The 25,536-nt window shown below is 43.4% G+C and overlaps 1 protein-coding gene and 1 long non-coding RNA gene across 2 annotated transcripts in view; one reads left to right on the forward strand and one right to left on the reverse strand.

Annotated features, from left to right (window-relative positions):
* Positions 1 to 5,755, forward strand: part of LOC118377850 (protein unc-13 homolog B-like) — a 135,911-nt gene extending 130,156 nt beyond the window's left edge. The window contains exons 31-32 of the mRNA XM_052479557.1: positions 515 to 674; positions 5,227 to 5,755. Of these exons, the coding sequence (XP_052335517.1) occupies positions 515 to 674; positions 5,227 to 5,509 (443 nt within the window). The 3' untranslated portion in view covers positions 5,510 to 5,755. The remainder of the gene's footprint in view (positions 1 to 514; positions 675 to 5,226) is intronic.
* A 513-nt stretch (positions 5,756 to 6,268) lies between these two features.
* Positions 6,269 to 7,145, reverse strand: LOC127911934 (uncharacterized). Its single transcript, XR_008079831.1, has 3 exons — positions 7,115 to 7,145; positions 6,871 to 6,966; positions 6,269 to 6,822 (listed from the first exon to the last, which is right to left on the reverse strand). It is a non-coding gene; the product is annotated as an uncharacterized LOC127911934 (long non-coding RNA).
* Between the last annotated feature and the right edge of the window lie 18,391 nt (positions 7,146 to 25,536).

Consider the following 25,536-nt stretch of genomic DNA (forward strand, 5'->3'; position numbering starts at 1 on the left):
CTCTCAATCTCTCATCTTTCCATCTCGTCTTTCCATCTCTCATCTCTCCATATCTCATCTCTCCATCTCTCCGTCTCTCATCTTTCCATCTCTCATCTCTCCATCTCTCATCTTTCCATTTCATCTCTCAAAATCTCATCTTTCCATCTCGTCTTTCCATCTCTCATCTCTCCATATCTCATCTCTCCATCTCTCCGTCTCTCATCTTTCATCTTTCCATCTCATCTCTCAATCTCTCATCTTTCCATCTCGTCTTTCCATCTCTCATCTCTCCATATCTCATCTCTCCATCTCTCCGTCTCTCATCTTTCCGTCTCTCATCTTTCCAACTCTCATCTTTTCATCTCTCATTTCTCCAACTCTCATCTTTTCATCTCTCATCATTCCATCTCTCATCATTCCATCTTTCCATCTCCTTCTCCTTCCATCTACTGCTCTCACACCGATTGCTTTAATTTCTCACCTGTTGTCCCCTCGCTCTTTCTCTCAACCCCCCCCCCCCTCCCCCCTACAGTGATAGCGGTGAATGACATGAGGTGGCAGACATCAGGGATGTTCCGTCCCTTCGTGGAAGTCAATATGATTGGTCCGCTCCTTGCAGCCCAGAAGAGGAAGTTCACCACCAAGTCAAAGAACAACAGCTGGACAGCCAAGTACAATGAGACCTTCCAATTGTGAGTTCTTAACCCACTGTGTTTCCAACCAACACCTGTGGGTCGCCCTTCACCTTAACTCCACTTTCAGGTGTTCACCACCTGACAACTCTTTTCTGCTGGCGCTACGGCAGCGCAAGGGCCAAAACTAGAGGGTTTGGCTCGCGAGATTACTTTGAAATAAATATTAATTACCAAAGCTTTATAAAAAGGTCAAGTACAACAACCATCCATTCTCCACTGTTAGATGTAGATCCTACTGTACAACAACCGTCCATTCTCCACCTGTTAGATGTAGATCCTACTGTACAACAACCGTCCATTCTCCACTGTTAGATGTAGATCCTACTGTACAACAACCGTCCATTCTCCACTGTTAGATGTAGATCCTACTGTACAACAACCGTCCATTCTCCACTGTTAGATGTAGATCCTACTGTACAACAACCGTCCATTCTCCACTGTTAGATGTAGATCCTACTGTACAACAACCGTCCGTTCTCCACTGTTAGATGTAGATCCTACTGTACAACAACCGTCCATTCTCCACTGTTAGATGTAGATCCTACTGTACAACAACCATCCATTCTCCACTGTTAGATGTAGATCCTACTGTACAACAACCGTCCATTCTCCACCTGTTAGATGTAGATCCTACTGTACAACAACCATCCATTCTCCACCTGTTAGATGTAGATCCTACTGTACAACAACCATCCATTCTCCACCTGTTAGATGTAGATCCTACTGTACAACAACCATCCATTCTCCACTGTTAGATGTAGATCCTACTGTACAACAACCATCCATTCTCCACCTGTTAGATGTAGATCCTACTGTACAACAACCATCCATTCTCCACTGTTAGATGTAGATCCTACTGTACAACAACCGTCCATTCTCCACCTGTTAGATGTAGATCCTACTGTACAACAACCATCCATGCTCCACCTGTTAGATGTAGATCCTACTGTACAACAACCATCCATTCTCCACCTGTTAGATGTAGATCCTATTGTACAACAACCGTCCATTCTCCACTGTTAGATGTAGATCCTACTGTACAACAACCATCCATTCTCCACCTGTTAGATGTAGATCCTACTGTACAACAACCGTCCGTTCTCCACTGTTAGATGTAGATCCTACTGTACAACAACCATCCATTCTCCACTGTTAGATGTAGATCCAACTGTACAACAACCGTCCGTTCTCCACTGTTAGATGTAGATCCTACTGTACAACAACCATCCATTCTCCACCTGTTAGATGTAGATCCTACTGTACAACAACCATCCATTCTCCACTGTTAGATGTAGATCCTACTGTACAACAACCGTCCATTCTCCACCTGTTAGATGTAGATCCTACTGTACAACAACCATCCATTCTCCACTGTTAGATGTAGATCCTACTGTACAACAACCATCCATTCTCCACTGTTAGATGTAGATCCTACTGTACAACAACCGTCCATTCTCCACCTGTTAGATGTAGATCCTACTGTACAACAACCATCCATTCTCCACTGTTAGATGTAGATCCTACTGTACAACAACCGTCCATTCTCCACTGTTAGATGTAGATCCTACTGTACAACAACCGTCCATTCTCCACCTGTTAGATGTAGATCCTACTGTACAACAACCATCCATTCTCCACTGTTAGATGTAGATCCTACTGTACAACAACCATCCATTCTCCACTGTTAGATGTAGATCCTACTGTACAACAACCATCCATTCTCCACTGTTAGATGTAGATCCTACTGTACAACAACCGTCCATTCTCCACCTGTTAGATGTAGATCCTACTGTACAACAACCATCCATTCTCCACTGTTAGATGTAGATCCTACTGTACAACAACCATCCATTCTCCACTGTTAGATGTAGATCCTACTGTACAACAACCGTCCATTCTCCACCTGTTAGATGTAGATCCTACTGTACAACAACCGTCCATTCTCCACCTGTTAGATGTAGATCCTACTGTACAACAACCATCCATTCTCCACTGTTAGATGTAGATCCTACTGTACAACAACCGTCCATTCTCCACCTGTTAGATGTAGATCCTACTGTACAACAACCATCCATTCTCCACCTGTTAGATGTAGATCCTACTGTACAACAACCGTCCATTCTCCACTGTTAGATGTAGATCCTACTGTACAACAACCGTCCATTCTCCACCTGTTAGATGTAGATCCTACTGTACAACAACCGTCCATTCTCCACTGTTAGATGTAGATCCTACTGTACAACAACCATCCATTCTCCACTGTTAGATGTAGATCCTACTGTACAACAACCGTCCATTCTCCACTGTTAGATGTAGATCCTACTGTACAACAACCGTCCATTCTCCACCTGTTAGATGTAGATCCTACTGTACAACAACCATCCATTCTCCACTGTTAGATGTAGATCCTACTGTACAACAACCATCCATTCTCCACTGTTAGATGTAGATCCTACTGTACAACAACCATCCATTCTCCACTGTTAGATGTAGATCCTACTGTACAACAACCGTCCATTCTCCACCTGTTAGATGTAGATCCTACTGTACAACAACCATCCATTCTCCACTGTTAGATGTAGATCCTACTGTACAACAACCATCCATTCTCCACTGTTAGATGTAGATCCTACTGTACAACAACCGTCCATTCTCCACCTGTTAGATGTAGATCCTACTGTACAACAACCATCCATTCTCCACTGTTAGATGTAGATCCTACTGTACAACAACCATCCATTATCCACTGTTAGATGTAGATCCTACTGTACAACAACCGTCCATTCTCCACCTGTTAGATGTAGATCCTACTGTACAACAACCATCCATTCTCCACTGTTAGATGTAGATCCTACTGTACAACAACCATCCATTCTCCACTGTTAGATGTAGATCCTACTGTACAACAACCGTCCATTCTCCACCTGTTAGATGTAGATCCTACTGTACAACAACCATCCATTCTCCACTGTTAGATGTAGATCCTACTGTACAACAACCATCCATTATCCACTGTTAGATGTAGATCCTACTGTACAACAACCGTCCATTCTCCACCTGTTAGATGTAGATCCTACTGTACAACAACCATCCATTCTCCACTGTTAGATGTAGATCCTACTGTACAACAACCATCCATTCTCCACTGTTAGATGTAGATCCTACTGTACAACAACCGTCCATTCTCCACCTGTTAGATGTAGATCCTACTGTACAACAACCATCCATTCTCCACTGTTAGATGTAGATCCTACTGTACAACAACCGTCCATTCTCCACCTGTTAGATGTAGATCCTACTGTACAACAACCATCCATTCTCCACCTGTTAGATGTAGATCCTACTGTACAACAACCGTCCATTCTCCACTGTTAGATGTAGATCCTACTGTACAACAACCGTCCATTCTCCAACTGTTAGATGTAGATCCTACTGTACAACAACCGTCCATTCTCCACTGTTAGATGTAGATCCTACTGTACAACAACCATCCATTCTCCACTGTTAGATGTAGATCCTACTGTACAACAACCGTCCATTCTCCACTGTTAGATGTAGATCCTACTGTACAACAACCGTCCATTCTCCACCTGTTAGATGTAGATCCTACTGTACAACAACCATCCATTCTCCACTGTTAGATGTAGATCCTACTGTACAACAACCATCCATTCTCCACTGTTAGATGTAGATCCTACTGTACAACAACCATCCATTCTCCACTGTTAGATGTAGATCCTACTGTACAACAACCGTCCATTCTCCACCTGTTAGATGTAGATCCTACTGTACAACAACCATCCATTCTCCACTGTTAGATGTAGATCCTACTGTACAACAACCATCCATTCTCCACTGTTAGATGTAGATCCTACTGTACAACAACCGTCCATTCTCCACCTGTTAGATGTAGATCCTACTGTACAACAACCATCCATTCTCCACTGTTAGATGTAGATCCTACTGTACAACAACCATCCATTATCCACTGTTAGATGTAGATCCTACTGTACAACAACCGTCCATTCTCCACCTGTTAGATGTAGATCCTACTGTACAACAACCATCCATTCTCCACTGTTAGATGTAGATCCTACTGTACAACAACCATCCATTCTCCACTGTTAGATGTAGATCCTACTGTACAACAACCGTCCATTCTCCACCTGTTAGATGTAGATCCTACTGTACAACAACCATCCATTCTCCACTGTTAGATGTAGATCCTACTGTACAACAACCATCCATTATCCACTGTTAGATGTAGATCCTACTGTACAACAACCGTCCATTCTCCACCTGTTAGATGTAGATCCTACTGTACAACAACCATCCATTCTCCACTGTTAGATGTAGATCCTACTGTACAACAACCATCCATTCTCCACTGTTAGATGTAGATCCTACTGTACAACAACCGTCCATTCTCCACTGTTGGATTTCCAGTAATGTGCACAGATTTAAAGTTAGGACTCCACCATTAGTCTGTAGTGTACACTTTTCAACAATGTTGAACCACTTCTGCCTCTTCGCTCTCCCCCTCCAACAGTATCCTGGGTAAGGAGTCTCCAGACTGCTATGAGCTGCAGGTGACGGTGAAGGACTACTGTTTCGGCCGGGCCGACCGTGTTGTGGGCGTGGCCGTGGTCCAGCTCCGAGACGTGGCTGACAGGAAGTCGTGTGTGTGCTGGTGCCCGCTGGGCGGAACCATCCAGAAGGACGAGACGGGCGTAACGGTGATGCGTATCTTGTCTCAGCGTGCGGCCGACGAGGTGGCCAAGGACTTTGTCAAACTGAAGGCAGAGACACGCCCTGTAGAGGAGGGCAGATGATGAGGAGATGTGGAGAGAGGATAGATAGAGGAGAAAAGAGGTGGAGAGAGGATAGGTAGAGGAGGGGGAGAGGACAGGGAGGAGAGAGGATAGGGGGAGAGAGGACAGGGAGGAGAGAGGATAGGGAGAGGAGAGGTGGGGAGAGGACAGGGAGGAGAGAGGACAGGGAGGAGAGAGGACAGGGAGGAGAGAGGATAGGGAGAGGACAGGGAGGAGAGAGGACAGGGAGGAGAGAGGACAGGGAGGAGAGAGGATAGGAAGAGGAGAGGTGGGGAGAGGAGAGGGGATGAGAGAGGACAGGGAGGAGAGAGGAGAGGAGAGGGGAGGAGAGAGGACAGGGAGGAGAGAGGAGAGGTGGGGAGAGGATAGGGAGGAGAGAGGATAGGGAGAGAGAGGATAGGGGGAGAGAGGATAGGAAGAGGAGAGGTGAGGAGAGGAGAGGTGGGGAGAGGAGAGGGGATGAGAGAGGACAGGGAGGAGAGAGGAGAGGTGGGGAGAGGAGAGAGGACAGGGAGGAGAGAGGACAGGGAGGAGAGAGGAGAGGAGAGGGGATGAGAGAGGACAGGGAGGAGAGAGGAGAGGTGGGGAGAGGAGAGAGGACAGGGAGGAGAGAGGACAGGGAGGAGAGAGGATAGGGGGAGGAGAGAGTATAGGGAGGAGAGAGGATAGGGAGGAGAGAGGACAGGGAGGAGAGAGGATAGGGGGAGGAGAGAGGATAGGGAGAGGGGAGGAGAGAGGATAAGGAGAGGGGAGAGAGGATAGGGGGAGGAGAGAGGATAGGGAGACGGAGAGGGGAGGTGGAGAGAGGATAGGTAGAGGAGTGGGGAGGAGGAGGGAGGATAGGTAGATGAGAGCCTATCACAAGATGGAGTTGAAAGAGGAGACACGCTCCGTAGAAGTTAATAAATGTTATGTTTCCTGGTCCTCTGGGCCAATGAGAGGGCCTGGAGCAGGCACATGACTGATGAGGGACCAATCGGAGACGTTCACTGTATGCATCAACGTAGTGGAGTGTGACACAACACCACATACCTTCACCGTTGCATTCATATCACACACACACACAGACGCACGCACACACACACACACACGTGAATGAATGTCTGCTTACTGTACCAGGGGCTATATCAGAACAACCCTTATAGGTACATCATTTTATATACTACTAGCTACTAGCATGAGACTGATACGCATAGCCCAACACCCATCACCCTAACCTGTGATGAAAACAAATGAGACTGATGCCCAACACCCAACACCCTAACCTGTGATGAAAACACATGAGACTGAAGCCCAACACCCATCACCCTAACCTGTGATGAAAACAAATGAGACTGAAGCCCAACACCCAACACCCTAACCTGTGATGAAAACAAATGAGACTGAAGCCCAACACCCATTACCCTAACCTGTGATGAAAACAAATGAGACTGAAGCCCAACACCCATCACCCTAACCTGTGATGAAAACAAATGGAGACTGACCTGTCTCCAGTCACCAACACCCTTAAAATCACCCTAACCTGTCAGATGAAAACAAATGAGACTGGGAAGAAAAAGCCCTGGTTGAAAACACTTGATAGTGATAGATTACGCAGACCATAACCTGTGATGAAAACACATGTGGATGGATCTGAGTTCAGGGTGACCTGTACTCTGTTAGTTGACAGGGTGGTCAGACTACAGTTAGTCCATCCCTGTGGTCTGTTTTGACATAGCAGACTAGGGTGTGGTAAAATCTGTTAGTTGACAGGGTGTAGTCCAGCTAACTAGAGTTAGTCCCCATCCCTCATCAGACCATCACAACTACAGGGATATGTACCTGAACTGGGAAGAAAATGGCTACTAGAGTTAGTCTGTTAGTTGACAGGGTGTAGTCCCCTGGTTGAAATGAGGGTTTCACTAGGGTGTGGTACTGAGTTAGTCTGATAGATGAACATACGCAGTCTGAGTTGACATAGTCCAAAACTAGAGTTAGTCTGTTAGTTGACAGGGTGTAGTCCAGACTAGGGTTTGGGGTGTTTTACTGTCAGACGGCTGTGTGAACAGAACAGAGCTGTGTGAGCTTAATGGTTACAGCATCGACCCACTCCACTTCAGCCTGGGGGGGCTGTGTATGCTCCCATACAGTACACTATACTCATGACATAACCTTTAACCTTTAACCTCTTCTCTAGATTTTGTATTTGTTAATGTATTTATTTTGCCAACTCAACTGTTTACCTGTACGGCTACATGGAATGGAAATAGCCAAAGACTCGTTTGTTTATTTTGTTGGGGGGGGTTATTTAGACTTTTTATAAATCTCATGTCCAGATACACACCTCTTGATGAACAAATGTTAGAGTATGTTAACTACCTCCCCTTTCTTCCCAGGTAATGTTTAGAAGTGTCTGTCCCACCCTTATCATTACCACAAACACACGGGGTGTTATTAATGACCTCTGTCAGCTGTCAATCATCCTCTTACTGAGACCTGACTCTCATGTTAGCCCCACCCGCCTAAAAAGTTCCACCATTGCTCATTGGTGGAGTTAGTTTTGCGTGGCCCCGGTGCCCTTGTGTGGGTGGAGATTTCACTTAAGGACCAATGGAATGGTCTAAAATGAGCAAACCCAGGCCATCGGACCATGCAAAATTAACTCCACCAATCATCGGGCGTTCTGTGAATGTCACAAATATTAAATGCCTGCCATTGGCTGGAAGAGAAAATTGAAAGGTGGGCCATCCAATAATATCCCATAGATGGAGAAGGGGGTGGGTGGAGTTGCACCACGTGCCAAGTAATGCAGTGCTCCACTTGATACGTTCCTGTCTTTCATTTAGTTTCCTTTCGGGTTTTGTTTTTGTTTTTTTGACAAGTGAACTCTGACACTCAAACTGTTTTAATCTTACTGTAAGTTAGAAAACCACAAGAGCAGTTTGTAAAGAAAATCCTAACACCAGAGCATGTATTTACAGTACAATCAAACCTTGAGTTGTGCATTTGTATGTATGAAAAGATTAATATACGTAAATATGTATCATTAATATTATAATGCTGCGAAAATGTTGAATATACTTGTACTAATATTTGAATTTTGTATATAAAGTATTAATGAATAATCTCTTTGGCTTTTAGAGTGTTTTTGAGTTAGATGGATGTGAGACTGGGATGAGACTAGATGGAGATTTGAAAGAGTTTTACATGTTTTTGAGTTAGATGGATGTGAGACTGGGATGAGACTAGATGGAGATTTGAAAGAGTTTTACATGTTTTTGAGTTAGATGGATGTGAGACTGGGATGAGACTAGATGGAGATTTGAAAGAGTTTTACATGTTTTTGTCCTTTGCATTCCATTGGTTCTCAAACACCAAGTACACCTGTGTTTATTTTACCATACCACTCTCCCTCTCCCCTCCTCACATCTTCCCTCCTCTCCCCTCCTCCCCCTCCCCTCCTCTCCCCTCCTCCCCCTCCCCTCCTCTCCCTCTCCCATCCCCCCTCCTCTCCCCTCCTCCCCCTCCCCCTCTCATACTCTCCTCCTCTCCCTCTCACCTCCTCTCCCCCTCTCATACTCTCTTCTCTCTCATACTCTCCTCCTGCTCCCCCTCATACTCTCCTCCTCTCCCCCTATCATACTCTCCTCCTCTCCTCCTAACCCTCTCCCATACTATCCTCCTTTCCCTCTCTCATATTCTCCTCTCTCATTCTCTCCTCCCTCTCTCATATTCCCCTTCCTCTCCCCCTCTCCTCTCCTCTACCAGACCATCCTAGAGACCAGAGTCTCTCTCCTCCTATCTACCAGACCATCATAGAGACCAGAGTATCTCTCTCCTCCTCTCTACCAAACTATAACATTACTACAGACCAGAGTATCTCTCTCATCCTCTCTACCAGACCATAACATTACTACAGACCAGAGTATATGTCCTCCTCTCTACCAGACCATAACATTACTACAGACCAGAGGATCTCTCTCATCCTCTCTACCAGACCATAACATTAAAACAGACCAGAGTATATGTCCTCCTCTCTACCAGACTATAACATTACTACAGACCAGAGTATATGTCCTCCTCTCTACCAGACTATAACATTAAAACAGACCAGAGTATCTCTCTCCTCCTCTCTACCAGACCATAACATTACTACAGACCAGAGTATCTCTCTCCTCCTCTCTACCAGACTATAACATTAAAACAGACCAGAGTATCTCTCTCCTCCTCTCTACCAGACCATAACATTAAAACAGACCAGAGTATCTCTCTCCTCCTCTCTACCAGACCATAACATTACTACAGACCAGAGTATCTCTCTCCTCCTCTCTACCAGACTATAACATTAAAACAGACCAGAGTATCTCTCTCCTCCTCTCTACCAGACCATAACATTACTACAGACCAGAGTATCTCTCTCCTCCTCTCTACCAGACCATAACATTAAAACAGACCAGAGTATCTCTCTCCTCCTCTCTACCAGACCATAACATTAAAACAGACCAGAGTATCTCTCTCCTCCTCTCTACCAAACTATAACATTAAAACAGACCAGAGGATCCAGTGGGTCCACCATCTGATCTCTACTGGATCACTTTGGATGGCTGTAAAGACAGGGGGATCTGCCAAATGTGTGGTCTGACAGAGCTAAGGGCATCTGGCAGAGCTAAGGGCATCTGGCAGAGCTAAGGGCATCTGGCAGAGCTAAGGGCATCTGGCAGAGGTAAGGCCATCTGGCAGAGGTAAGGGCATTTGGCAGAGGTAAGGCCATCTGCCAGAGAGATAACATTACTACAGACCAGAGGTAAGGGCATCTGGCAGAGGTAAGGGCATCTGGCAGAGACTTAAGGCCATCTGGCAGAGGTAAGGCCATCTGGCAGAGGTAAGGGCATCTGGCAGAGGTAAGGGCATCTGGCAGAGACTTAAGGCCATCTGGCAGAGGTAAGGCCATCTGGCAGAGGTAAGGCCATCTGGCAGAGGTAAAGGCATCTGGCAGAGACTTAAGGGCATCTGGCTGTGGTATCACACACTGTAGGCATTTGTCAGAAGTTTCTCACACACAGTCCGTGTCTCGACGTAGTACAAACTGTAACTATACACACCTTTATACTCATACATACACATCCTTATACTCATACATACACACCTGTTTACTCATACATACACATCCTTATACTCATACATACACACCTGTTTACTCATACATACACACCTGTTTACTCATACATACACATCCTTATACTCATACATACACAACTTTACACTCATACATACACATCCTTATCTCATACATACACACCTTTATACTCATACATACACACCTGTTTACTCATACATACACACCTGTTTACTCATACATACACATCCTTATACTCATACATACACAACTTTACACTCATACATACACACCTGTTTACTCATACATACACACCTTTATACTCATACATACACACCTGTTTACTCATACATACACACCTTTATACTCATACATACACACCTGTTTACTCATACATACACACATTTACACTCATACATACACACCTGTTTACTCATACATACACACACACCTTTACACTCATACATACACACCTGTTTACTCATACATACACACCTTTACACTCATACATACACACCATTATACTCATACATACACACCTGTTTACTTATACCTTTACACATACATACACACCTGTTTACTCATACATACACACCTGTACACTCATACATACACACCTTTATACTCATACATACACACCATTATACTCATACATACACACCTGTTTACTCATACATACACACCTTTACACTCATACATACACACCATTATACTCATACATACACACCTGTTTACTCATACATACACACCTTTACACTCATACATACACACCTTTATACTCATACATACACACCATTATACTCATACATACACACCTGTTTACTCATACATACACACCTTTACACTCATACATACACACCATTATACTCATACATACACACCTGTTTACTCATACATACACACCTGTACACTCATACATACACACCTTTATACTCATACATACACACCATTATACTCATACATACACATCCTTATACTCATACATACACACCATTATACTCATACATACACATCCTTATACTCATACATACACATCCTTATACTCATACATACACACCATTATACTCATACATACACACCTTTACACTCATACATACACACCTGTTTACTCATACATACACACCTTTACACTCATACATACACACCTGTTTACTCATACATACACACCTGTTTACTCATACATACACACCATTATACTCATACATACACACCTGTTTACTCATACATACACACATTTACACTCATACATACACACCTGTTTACTCATACATACACACCTTTACACTCATACATACACACCTGTTTACTCATACATACACACCTGTACACTCATACATACACACCTTTATACTCATACATACACACCATTATACTCATACATACACACCTGTTTACTCATACATACACACCTTTACACTCATACATACACACCATTATACTCATACATACACACCTGTTTACTCATACATACACACCTTTACACTCATACATACACACCTTTATACTCATACATACACACCATTATACTCATACATACACACCTGTTTACTCATACATACACACCTTTACACTCATACATACACACCATTATACTCATACATACACACCTGTTTATACTCATACATACACACCTTATACTCATACATACACACCATTATACTCATACATACACATCCTTATACTCATACATACACACCATTATACTCATACATACACATCCTTATACTCATACATACACATCCTTATACTCATACATACACACCATTATACTCATACATACACACCTTTATACTCATACATACACACCTGTTTACTCATACATACACACCTTTACACTCATACATACACACCTGTTTACATACATCATTTACTCACCTGTTTACTCATACATACACACCTTTACACTCATACATACACACCTGTTTACTCATACATACACACCTTTACACTCATACATACACACCTGTTTACTCATACATACACACCTTTACACTCATACATACACACCTGTTTACTCATACATACACACCTTTACACTCATACATACACACCATTATACTCATACATACACACCTGTTTACTCATACATACACACCTTTACACTCATACATACACACCATTATACTCATACATACACACCTGTTTACTCATACATACACACCTGTTTACTCATACATACACACCTTTATACTCATACATACACACCATTATACTCATACATACACACCTGTTTACTCATACATACACACCTGTTCATACATACACACCTTTATACATACATACACACCATTATACTCATACATACACACCTTATACTCATACATACACACCTTTATACTCATACATACACATCCTTATACTCATACATACACATCCTTATACTCATACATACACACCATTATACTCATACATACACACCTTTACACTCATACATACACACCTGTTTACTCATACATACACACCTTTACACTCATACATACACACCTGTTTACTCATACATACACACCTGTTTACTCATACATACACACCATTACTCATACATCATACATACACACCTGTTTACTCATACATACACACATTTACACTCATACATACACACCTGTTTACTCATACATACACACCTTTACACTCATACATACACACCTGTTTACTCATACATACACACCTTTACACTCATACATACACACCATTATACTCATACATACACACCTGTTTACTCATACATACACACCTTTACACTCATACATACACACCTGTTTACTCATACATACACACCTTTACACTCATACATACACACCTTTATACTCATACATACACACCATTATACTCATACATACACACCTGTTTACTCATACATACACCTTTACACCATACACACCATTATACTCATACATACACACCTGTTTACTCATACATACACACCTTTACACTCATACATACACACCTGTTTACTCATACATACACACCTTTACACTCATACATACACACCATTATACTCATACATACACACCTGTTTACTCATACATACACACCTTTACACTCATACATACACACCTTTATACTCATACATACACACCATTATACTCATACATACACATCCTGTTTACTCATACATACACACCATTATACTCATACATACACATCCTTATACTCATACATACACATCCTTATACTCATACATACACACCATTATACTCATACATACACACCTTTACACTCATACATACACACCTGTTTACTTACATACACAACTTTACACTCATACATACACACCTGTTTACTCATACATACACACCTGTTTACTCATACATACACACCATTATACTCATACATACACACCTGTTTACTCATACATACACACATTTACACTCATACATACACACCTGTTTACTCATACATACACACCTTTACACTCATACATACACACCTGTTTACTCATACATACACACCTTTACACTCATACATACACACCTTTATACTCATACATACACACCATTATACTCATACATACACACCTGTTTACTCATACATACACACCTGTTTACTCATACATACACACCTGTACACTCATACATACACACCTTTACACTCATACATTCACATCTTTGTACTCATACATACACACCTGTTTACTCATACATACACACCTTTACACTCATACATACACACCTGTTTACTCATACATACACACCATTATACTCATACATACACACCTTTACACTCATACATACACACCTGTTTACTCATACATACACAACTTTACACTCATACATACACACCTGTTTACTCATACATACACACCATTATACTCATACATACACACCTGTTTACTCATACATACACACCTTTATACTCATACATACACACCTGTTTACTCATACATACACACATTTACACTCATACATACACACCTGTTTACTCATACATACACACACACCTTTACACTCATACATACACACCTGTTTACTCATACATACACACCTTTACACTCATACATACACACCATTATACTCATACATACACACCTGTTTACTCATACATACACACCTTTACACTCATACATACACACCTGTTTACTCATACATACACACCTGTACACTCATACATACACACCTTTATACTCATACATACACACCATTATACTCATACATACACACCTGTTTACTCATACATACACACCTTTACACTCATACATACACACCATTATACTCAGTTACATACACACCTGTTTACTCATACATACACACCTTTACACTCATACATACACACCTTTATACTCATACATACACACCATTATACTCATACATACACACCTGTTTACTCATACATACACACCTTTACACTCATACATACACACCATTATACTCATACATACACACCTGTTTACTCATACATACACACCTGTACACTCATACATACACACCTTTATACTCATACATACACACCATTATACTCATACATACACATCCTTATACTCATACATACACACCATTATACTCATACATACACATCCTTATACTCATACATACACATCCTTATACTCATACATACACACCTTATACTCATACATACACACCTTTACACTCATACATACACACCTGTTTACTCATACATACACAACTTTACACTCATACATACACACCTGTTTACTCATACATACACACCTGTTTACTCATACATACACACCATTATACTCATACATACACACCTGTTTACTCATACATACACACATTTACACTCATACATACACACCTGTTTACTCATACATACACACCTTTACACTCATACATACACACCTGTTTACTCATACATACACACCTTTACACTCATACATACACACCATTATACTCATACATACACACCTGTTTACTCATACATACACACCTTTACACTCATACATACACACCTGTTTACTCATACATACACACCTGTACACTCATACATACACACCTTTATACTCATACATACACACCATTATACTCATACATACACACCTGTTTACTCATACATACACACCTTTACACTCATACATACACACCATTATACTCATACATACACACCTGTTTACTCATACATACACACCTTTACACTCATACATACACACCTGTTTACTCATACATACACACCTTTACACTCATACATACACACCATTATACTCATACATACACACCTGTTTACTCATACATACACACCTGTACACTCATACATACACACCTTTATACTCATACATACACACCATTATACTCATACATACACATCCTTATACTCATACATACACACCATTATACTCATACATACACATCCTTATACTCATACATACACATCCTTATACTCATACATACACACCATTATACTCATACATACACACCTTTACACTCATACATACACACCTGTTTACTCATACATACACAACTTTACACTCATACATACACACCTGTTTACTCATACATACACACCTGTTTACTCATACATACACACCATTATACTCATACATACACACCTGTTTACTCATACATACACACATTTACACTCATACATACACACCTGTTTACTCATACATACACACCTTTACACTCATACATACACACCTGTTTACATACACACCTTTACACTCATACATACACACCTTTATACTCATACATACACACCATTATACTCATACATACACACCTGTTTACTCATACATACACACCTTTACACTCATACATACACACCTGTTTACTCATACATACACACCTTTACACTCATACATACACACCATTATACTCATACATACACACCTGTTTACTCATACATACACACCTTTACACTCATACATACACACCTGTTTACTCATACATACACACCTGTACACTCATACATACACACCTTTACACTCATACATTCACATCTTTGTACTCATACATACACACCTGTTTACTCATACATACACACCTTTACACTCATACATACACACCTGTTTACTCATACATACACACCTTTATACTCATACATACACACCTTTACACTCATACATACACACCTTTATACTCATACATACACACCATTATACTCATACATACACACCTGTTTACTCATACATACACACCTTTACACTCATACATACACACCATTATACTCATACATACACACCTGTTTACTCATACATACACACCTTTATACTCATACATACACACCTTTACACTCATACATACACACCTTTACACTCATACATACACACCTGTTTACTCATACATACACACCTTTACACTCATACATACACACCTTTATACTCATACATACACACCATTATACTCATACATACACACCTGTTTACTCATACATACACACCTTTACACTCATACATACACACCATTATACTCATACATACACACCTGTTTACTCATACATACACACCTGTACACTCATACATACACACCTTTATACTCATACATACACACCATTATACTCATACATACACATCCTTATACTCATACATACACACCATTATACTCATACATACACATCCTTATACTCATACATACACATCCTTATACTCATACATACACACCATTATACTCATACATACACACCTTTACACTCATACATACACACCTGTTTACTCATACATACACACCATTATACTCATACATACACACCTGTTTACTCATACATACACACATTTACACTCATACATACACACCTGTTTACTCATACATACACACCTTTACACTCATACATACACACCTGTTTACTCATACATACACACCTTTACACTCATACATACACACCATTATACTCATACATACACACCTGTTTACTCATACATACACACCTTTACACTCATACATACACACCTGTTTACTCATACATACACACCTATACACTCATACATACACACCTTTATACTCATACATACACACCATTATACTCATACATACACACCTGTTTACTCATACATACACACCTTTACACTCATACATACACACCATTATACTCATACATACACACCTGTTTACTCATACATACACACCTTTACACTCATACATACACACCTGTTTACTCATACATACACACCTTTACACTCATACATACACACCATTATACTCATACATACACACCTGTTTACTCATACATACACACCTTTACACGGTCTGCCTACCCATGTCAGAGACGCAAACTCGGTCTCAACCTTTAAGTCTTTACTGAAGACTCATCTCTTCAGTGGGTCATATGATTGAGTGTAGTCTGGCCCAGGAGTGGGAAGGTGAACGGAAAGGCTCTGGAGCAACGAACCGCCCTTGCTGTCTCTGCCTGGCCGGTTCCCCTCTTTCCACTGGGATTCTCTGCCTCTAACCCTGTTACGGGGGCTGAGTCACTGGCTTGCTGGGGCTCTCTCGTGCCGTCCCTGGGGGGGGTGCGTCACCTGGGTGGGTTGATTCACTGTTGTGGTCGGCCTGTCTGGTTGCCCCCCCTGGGTTGTACCGTGGCGGAGATCTTTGTGGGCTATACTCGGCCTTGTCTCAGGATGGTAAGTTGGTGGTTGAAGATATCCCTCTAGTGGTGTGGGGGATGTGCTTTGGCAAAGTGGGTGGGGTTATATCCTTCCTGTTTGGCCCTGTCCGGGGTGTCCTCGGATGGGGCCACAGTGTCTCCTGACCCCCTCCTGTCTCAGCCTCCAGTATTTATGCTGCAGTAGTTTATGTGTCGGGGGCTGGGGTCAGTTTGTTATATCTGGAGTACTTCTCCTGTCCTATTCGGTGTCCTGTGTGAATCTAAGTGTGCGTTCTCTAATTCTCTCCTTCTCTCTTTCTTTCTCTCTCTCGGAGGACCTGAGCCCTAGGACCATGTCCCAGGACTACCTGACATGAGGACTCCTTGCTGTCCCCAGTCCACCTGGCCATGCTCCTGCTCCAGTTTCAACTGACCTGAGCCCTAGGACCGTGCCCCAGGACTACCTGACATGAAGGCTCCTTGCTGTCCCCAGTCCACCTGACTGTGCTGCTGCTCCAGTTTCAACTGTTCTGCCTTATTATTATTCGACCATGCTGGTCATTTATGAACATTTGAACATCTTGGTCATGTTCTGTTATAATCTCTACCCGGCACAGCCAGAAGAGGACTGGCCACCCCACATAGCCCGGTTCCTCTCTAGGTTTCTTCCTAGGTTTTGGCCTTTCTAGGGAGTTTTTCCTAGCCACCGTGCTTTTACACCTGCATTGTTTGCTGTTTGGGGTTTTAGGCTGGGTTTCTGTACAGCACTTTGAGATATCAGCTGATGTACGAAGGGCTATATAAATAAATTTGATTTGATTTGATTTGATACACTCATACATACACACCTGTTTACTCATACATACACACCTGTACACTCATACATACACACCTTTACACTCATACATACACATCTTTGTACTCATACATACACACCTGTTTACTCATACATACACACCTTTACACTCATACATACACACCTGTTTACTCATACATACACACCTTTATACTCATACATACACACCTTTACACTCATACATACACACCTTTATACTCATACATACACACCATTATACTCATACATACACACCTGTTTACTCATACATACACACCTTTACACTCATACATACACACCATTATACTCATACATACACACCTGTTTACTCATACATACACACCTTTATACTCATACATACACACCTTTACACTCATACATACACACCATTATACTCATACATACACACCTGTTTACTCATACATACACACCTTTATACTCATACATACACACCTTTACACTCATACATACACACCTTTACACTCATACATACACACCTGTTTACTCATACATACACACCTTTACACTCATACATACACACCTGTTTACTCATACATACACACCTTTACACTCATACATACACACCTTTATACTCATACATACACACATGTTTACTCATACATACACACCTTTACACTCATACATACACACCTGTTTACTCATGCATACACACCTTTACACTCATACATACACACCTGTTTACTCATACATATACACCATTATACTCATACATACACACCATTATACTCATACATACACACCATTATACTCATACATACACACCTTTATACTCATATGGTATGGCTGCTTTAGTGTGATAGTCAGAATTAGAAGTGTGTGTGTGTGTGTGTGTGTGTGTGTGTGTGTGTGTGTGTGTGTGTGTGTGTGTGTGTGTGTGTGTGTGTGTGTGTGTGTGTGTGTGTGTGTGTGTGTGTGTGTGTGTGTGTGTGTGTGTGTGTGTGTGTGTGCGCGCGTGTGTGTGTGTTAAGGATGTGACAAAAGCAAAACAATTCTTGAAGTTGCAATATACAGAATTTGCATTTCAGTTAATGTGACAAAACCAAGCAATTTGTACCATCTAAAACCACTGTGAAATATATTTTCAATAAACCCCAAATATTTGTATTTGTTTTAGCTGTTTGAAGCTGGGGTACAAAACCGAAAGTGGAAAAAAAACCAGAACAACAAAACTTAAGAACAGGAAGCATATAAATAGAGCACAGATCTTAGACTTGCTCTTCGATGAGAGTGACAGATCTATAACGCGCGTTTCTTTGTGAATGTGGTCGGATCGGCCTCAAAAACATACACGTTTCTGCATGAACATTGAAACAGCAATTTTTTTTTGTATCGTTTAAACGACATGACGAACACCTGCTCTTCCCGTGACATAGACTGTCCAGGGGAATCCAGCTGAAAGCTACGATCCCTTATTGATGTCACTTATTAAATCCACTTCAATCAGTGTAGATGAAGGGGAGGAGACGGGTTAAAGAAGGATCTTTATACCCAATTTGTAAGTCGCTCTGGATAAGAGCGTCTGCTAAATGACTTAAATGTAAATGTAAATGAGACAATTGAGACATGGATTGTGTGTGTGGGTGCCGTTCATTCGGAGGGTGAATGGGCAACACAAAATATTTAAGGTTCTTTGAACAGGGTGTGGTAGTAGGTGCCAGGAGCACCTGTTTGTGTCAAGAACTGCAACGCTGCTGGGTTTTTAACGCTCAACAGTTTCCCGTCTGAAGAATGGTCCACCACCCAAAGGACATCCAGCCAACTTGATACAACTGTAGGAAGCATTGGAGTCAACACGGTCCACCACCCAAAGGACATCCAGCCAACTTGATACAACTGTAGGAAGCATTGGAGTCAACATGGTCCACCACCCAAAGGACATCCAGCCAACTTGATACAACTGGAGGAAGCATTGGAGTCAACATGGACCACCACCCAAAGGACATCCAGCCAACTTGATACAACTGTAGGAAGCATTGGAGTCAACACGGTCCACCACCCAAAGGACATCCAGCCAACTTGATACAACTGGAGGAAGCATTGGAGTCAACATGGTCCACCACCCAAAGGACATCCAGCCAACTTGATACAACTGTAGGAAGCATTGGAGTCAACATGGACCACCACCCAAAGGACATCCAGCCAACTTGATACAACTGGAGGAAGCATTGGAGTCAACACGGTCCACCACCCAAAGGACATCCAGCCAACTTGATACAACTGGAGGAAGCATTGGAGTCAACATGGTCCACCACCCAAAGGACATCCAGCCAACTTGATACAACTGGAGGAAGCATTGAGTCAACATGGTCCACCACCCAAAGGACATCCAGCCAACTTGATACAACTGAGGAAGCATTGAGTCAACATGGTCCACCACCCAAAGGACATCCAGCCAACTTGATACAACTGGAGGAAGCATTGGAGTCAACACGGTCCACCACCCAAAGGACATCCAGCCAACTTGATACAACTGTAGGAAGCATTGGAGTCAACATGGACCACCACCCAAAGGACATCCAGCCAACTTGATACAACTGTAGGAAGCATTGGAGTCAACATGGACCACCACCCAAAGGACATCCAGCCAACTTGATACAACTGTAGGAAGCATTGGAGTCAACACGGACCACCACCCAAAGGACATCCAGCCAACTTGATACAACTGTAGGAAGCATTGGAGTCAACATGGACCACCACCCAAAGGACATCCAGCCAACTTGATACAACTGGAGGAAGCATTGGAGTCAACATGGACCACCACCCAAAGGACATCCAGCCAACTTGATACAACTGGAGGAAGCATTGGAGTCAACATGGTCCACCACCCAAAGGACATCCAGCCAACTTGATACAACTGGAAGAAGCATTGGAGTCAACATGGTCCACCACCCAAAGGACATCCAGCCAACTTGATACAACTGTCGGACGCATTGGAGTCAACATGGACCAGCATCCCTGTGGAACGCTTTCAACACCTTGTAGAGTCCATGCCCTGACGAATTGAGATGGTCCTTGCCTATAACCGCTAGGGGTCAATGCAGTTTCCTCTACCATAGTCATGGCTACCAGACGATGCTTACTGCCCCCGCCCGCTCATCAACCAAGGTATTTAATGCTGTTATCTGCTGTGTGCCTCTCCTCCAAGTTCTCAGTTGTCAGTACCTACTTCATGTCCCACCTCTCGTCAGTGTGATGGCTCCTTGCTGTAATGTATACGACAGTGTGTTCATAGACGTCCAACGATCTGTGGTTTATGCCACGTATGGTGTCGGAGAGCAGAGCAGCCATTGTCCCATTTCTGTATCAGGGCCGTCACGTTTTTGTGGCATGTTGTAGTCTGTTTCTATATACTGTACTCCGACAGGGCATCGAAGCCCACATCCTCTACCATTTACAATGGCTACATATCAACTGACTGTACGCCGACAGGGCATCGAAGCCCACATCCTCTACCATTTACAATGGCTACATATCAACTGACTGTACGCCGACAGGGCATCGAAGCCCACATCCTCTACCATTTACAATGGCTACATATCAACTGACTGTACGCCGACAGGGCATCGAAGCCCACATCCTCTACCATTTACAATGGCTACATATCAACTGACTGTACGCCGACAGGGCATCGAAGCCCACATCCTCTACCATTTACAATGGCTACATATCAACTGACTGTACGCCGACAGGGCATCGAAGCCCACATCCTCTACCATTTACAATGGCTACATATCAACTGACTGTACGCCGACAGGGCATCGAAGCCCACATCCTCTACCATTTACAATGGCTACATATCAACTGACTGTACTCCGACAGGGCATCGAAGCCCACATCCTCTACCAATCGCCGCTTTGATCATTTCTGTAATCGCTAAAGTGCACACCAAAAAAAAGGAAATGTCTTTCTTTAGTGTGTGTTTATATATGTGTGTGTGTGTGTGTGTGTGTGTGTGTGTGTGTGTGTGTGTGTGTGTGTGTGTGTGTGTGTGTGTGTGTGCTGGTCAGTTTGGTTTTGAGTGGTGTTGTTTACGCACAGAGACAATGAAAAATGAGAAAAGAAAGTGGTTTCCTATTTTTTGTGCAGGAAACTGCTACTTTAGCGAGCGAGAAAGAGACGTGCATTCCTCGAACAAAAAAACAACTGAAGAGTAAGAGACGAGAACAGCACAGAGGGAGAGACTTAGTGGGGCAAACAAGAAGAGGAGAAAGAGAGAGATTAGGGAAGTATACAAACGGTGTGTGTGTGTGTGTGTGTATGTGTGTGTGCGTGTGTGTAGTCCCACCCTGTGTGTGTGTGTGTAGTCCCACCCTGTGTTCTGTGTGTGTGTGTGTGTGTGTGTGTGTGTGTGTGTGTGTGTGTGTGTGTGTGTGTGTGTGTGTGTGTGTGTGTGTGTGTGTGTGTGTGTGTGTGTGTGTGTGTGTGTGTGTGTGTAGTCCCACCCTGTGTGTGTGTGTGTGTGTGTAGTCCCACCCGTGTGTGTGTGTGTAGTCCCACCCTGTGTTCTGTGTGTGTGTGTGTGTGTGTCTGACTCCCTGAGATTCCAAGCCCACCTCCCTTTCACCAGCCAGATGTGAGAACAGACAAGAGCAGAGAGGAGTGTGAGGGAGGGAGAGAGAGAGAGAGGAGTGTGATGGAGGGAGGGAGAGAGAGAACATGAGACAGACGAGAGAGGAGTGTGAGGGAGGGAGAGAGAGAGAGAGAGAGAGAACATGAGACAGACGAGAGAGTGTGAGGGAGGGCGAGAGAGAGAGAGAGAGAACATGAGACAGATGAGAGAGTGTGAGGGAGGGAGAGAGAGAGAACATGAGACAGACGAGAGAGTGTGAGGGAGGGAGAGAGACAGAGAGAGTAAAGCAGTGTCAGAAAGCCAGAGGAGGGAGGAGTTGAGAGGGACAGAGAGAGTAGGGCATTGTCAGAAAGCCAGAGGAGGGAGGAGTTGAGAGAGTAGGGCAGTGTCAGAAAGCCAGAGGAGGGAGGAGTTGAGAGAGACAGAGAGAGTAGGGCAGTGTCAGAAAGCCAGAGGAGGGAGGAGTTGAGAGAGACAGAGAGAGTAGGGCAGTGTCAGAAAGCCAGAGGAGGGAGGAGTTGAGAGAGACAGAGAGAGTAGGGCAGTGTCAGAAAGCCAGAGGAGAGAGGAGTTGAGAGAGTAGGGCAGTGTCAGAAAGCCAGAGGAGGGAGGAGTTGAGAGAGACAGAGAGAGTAGGGCAGTGTCAGAAAGCCAGAGGAGGGAGGAGTTGAGAGAGACAGAGAGAGTAGGGCAGTGTCAGAAAGCCAGAGGAGGGAGGAGTTGAGAGAGACAGTGAGAGTAGGGCAGTGTCAGAAAGCCAGAGGAGGGAGGAGTTGAGAGAGTAGGGCAGTGTCAGAAAGCCAGAGGAGGGAGGAGTTGAGAGACAGAGAGAGTAGGGCAGTGTCAGAAAGCCAGAGGAGAGAGGAGTTGAGAGAGACAGAGAGAGTAGGGCAGTGTCAGAAAGCCAGAGGAGAGAGGAGTTGAGAGAGACAGAGAGAGTAGGGCAGTGTCAGAAAGCCAGAGGAGGGAGGAGTTGAGAGAGACAGAGAGAGTAGGGCAGTGTCAGAGAGCCAGAGGAGGGAGGAGTTGAGAGAGACAGAGAGAGTAGGGCAGTGTCATAGAGCCAGAGGAGGGAGGAGTTGAGAGAGACAGAGAGAGTAGGGCAGTGTCAGAAAGCGAGAGGAGGGAGGAGTTGAGAGAGACAGAGAGAGTAGGGCAGTGTCAGAGAGCCAGAGGAGGGAGGAGTTGAGAGAGACAGAGAGAGTAGGGCAGTGTCAGAAAGCCAGAGGAGGGAGGAGTTGAGAGAGACAGAGAGAGTAGGGCAGTGTCAGAAAGCCAGAGGAGGGAGGAGTTGAGAGAGACAGAGAGAGTAGGGCAGTGTCAGAAAGCCAGAGGAGGGAGGAGTTGAGAGAGACAGAGAGAGTAGGGCAGTGTCAGAGAGCCAGAGGAGGGAGGAGTTGAGAGAGACAGAGAGAGTAGGGCAGTGTCAGAAAGCCAGAGGAGGGAGGAGTTGAGAGAGACAGAGAGAGTAGGGCAGTGTCAGAAAGCCAGAGGAGGGAGGAGTTGAGAGAGACAGAGAGAGTAGGGCAGTGTCAGAGAGCCAGAGGAGGGAGGAGTTGAGAGAGACAGAGAGAGTAGGGCAGTGTCAGAAAGCCAGAGGAGGGAGGAGTTGAGAGAGACAGAGAGAGTAGGGCAGTGTCAGAAAGCCAGAGGAGGGAGGAGTTGAGAGAGACAGAGAGAGTAGGGCGGTGTCAGAAAGCCAGAGGAGGGAGGAGTTGAGAGAGACAGTGAGAGTAGGGCAGTGTCAGAAAGCCAGAGGAGGGAGGAGTTGAGAGAGTAGGGCAGTGTCAGAAAGCCAGAGGAGGGAGGAGTTGAGAGACAGAGAGAGTAGGGCAGTGTCAGAAAGCCAGAGGAGAGAGGAGTTGAGAGAGACAGAGAGAGTAGGGCAGTGTCAGAAAGCCAGAGGAGAGAGGAGTTGAGAGAGACAGAGAGAGTGAGGGCAGTGTCAGAAAGCCAGAGGAGGGAGGAGTTGAGAGAGACAGAGAGAGTAGGGCAGTGTCAAGAGCCAGAGGAGGGAGGAGTTGAGAGAGACA

Source organism: Oncorhynchus keta, chromosome 25 (genome assembly GCF_023373465.1).
Source record: "Oncorhynchus keta strain PuntledgeMale-10-30-2019 chromosome 25, Oket_V2, whole genome shotgun sequence".
In the NCBI taxonomy this organism is placed as follows: domain Eukaryota; kingdom Metazoa; phylum Chordata; class Actinopteri; order Salmoniformes; family Salmonidae; genus Oncorhynchus; species Oncorhynchus keta.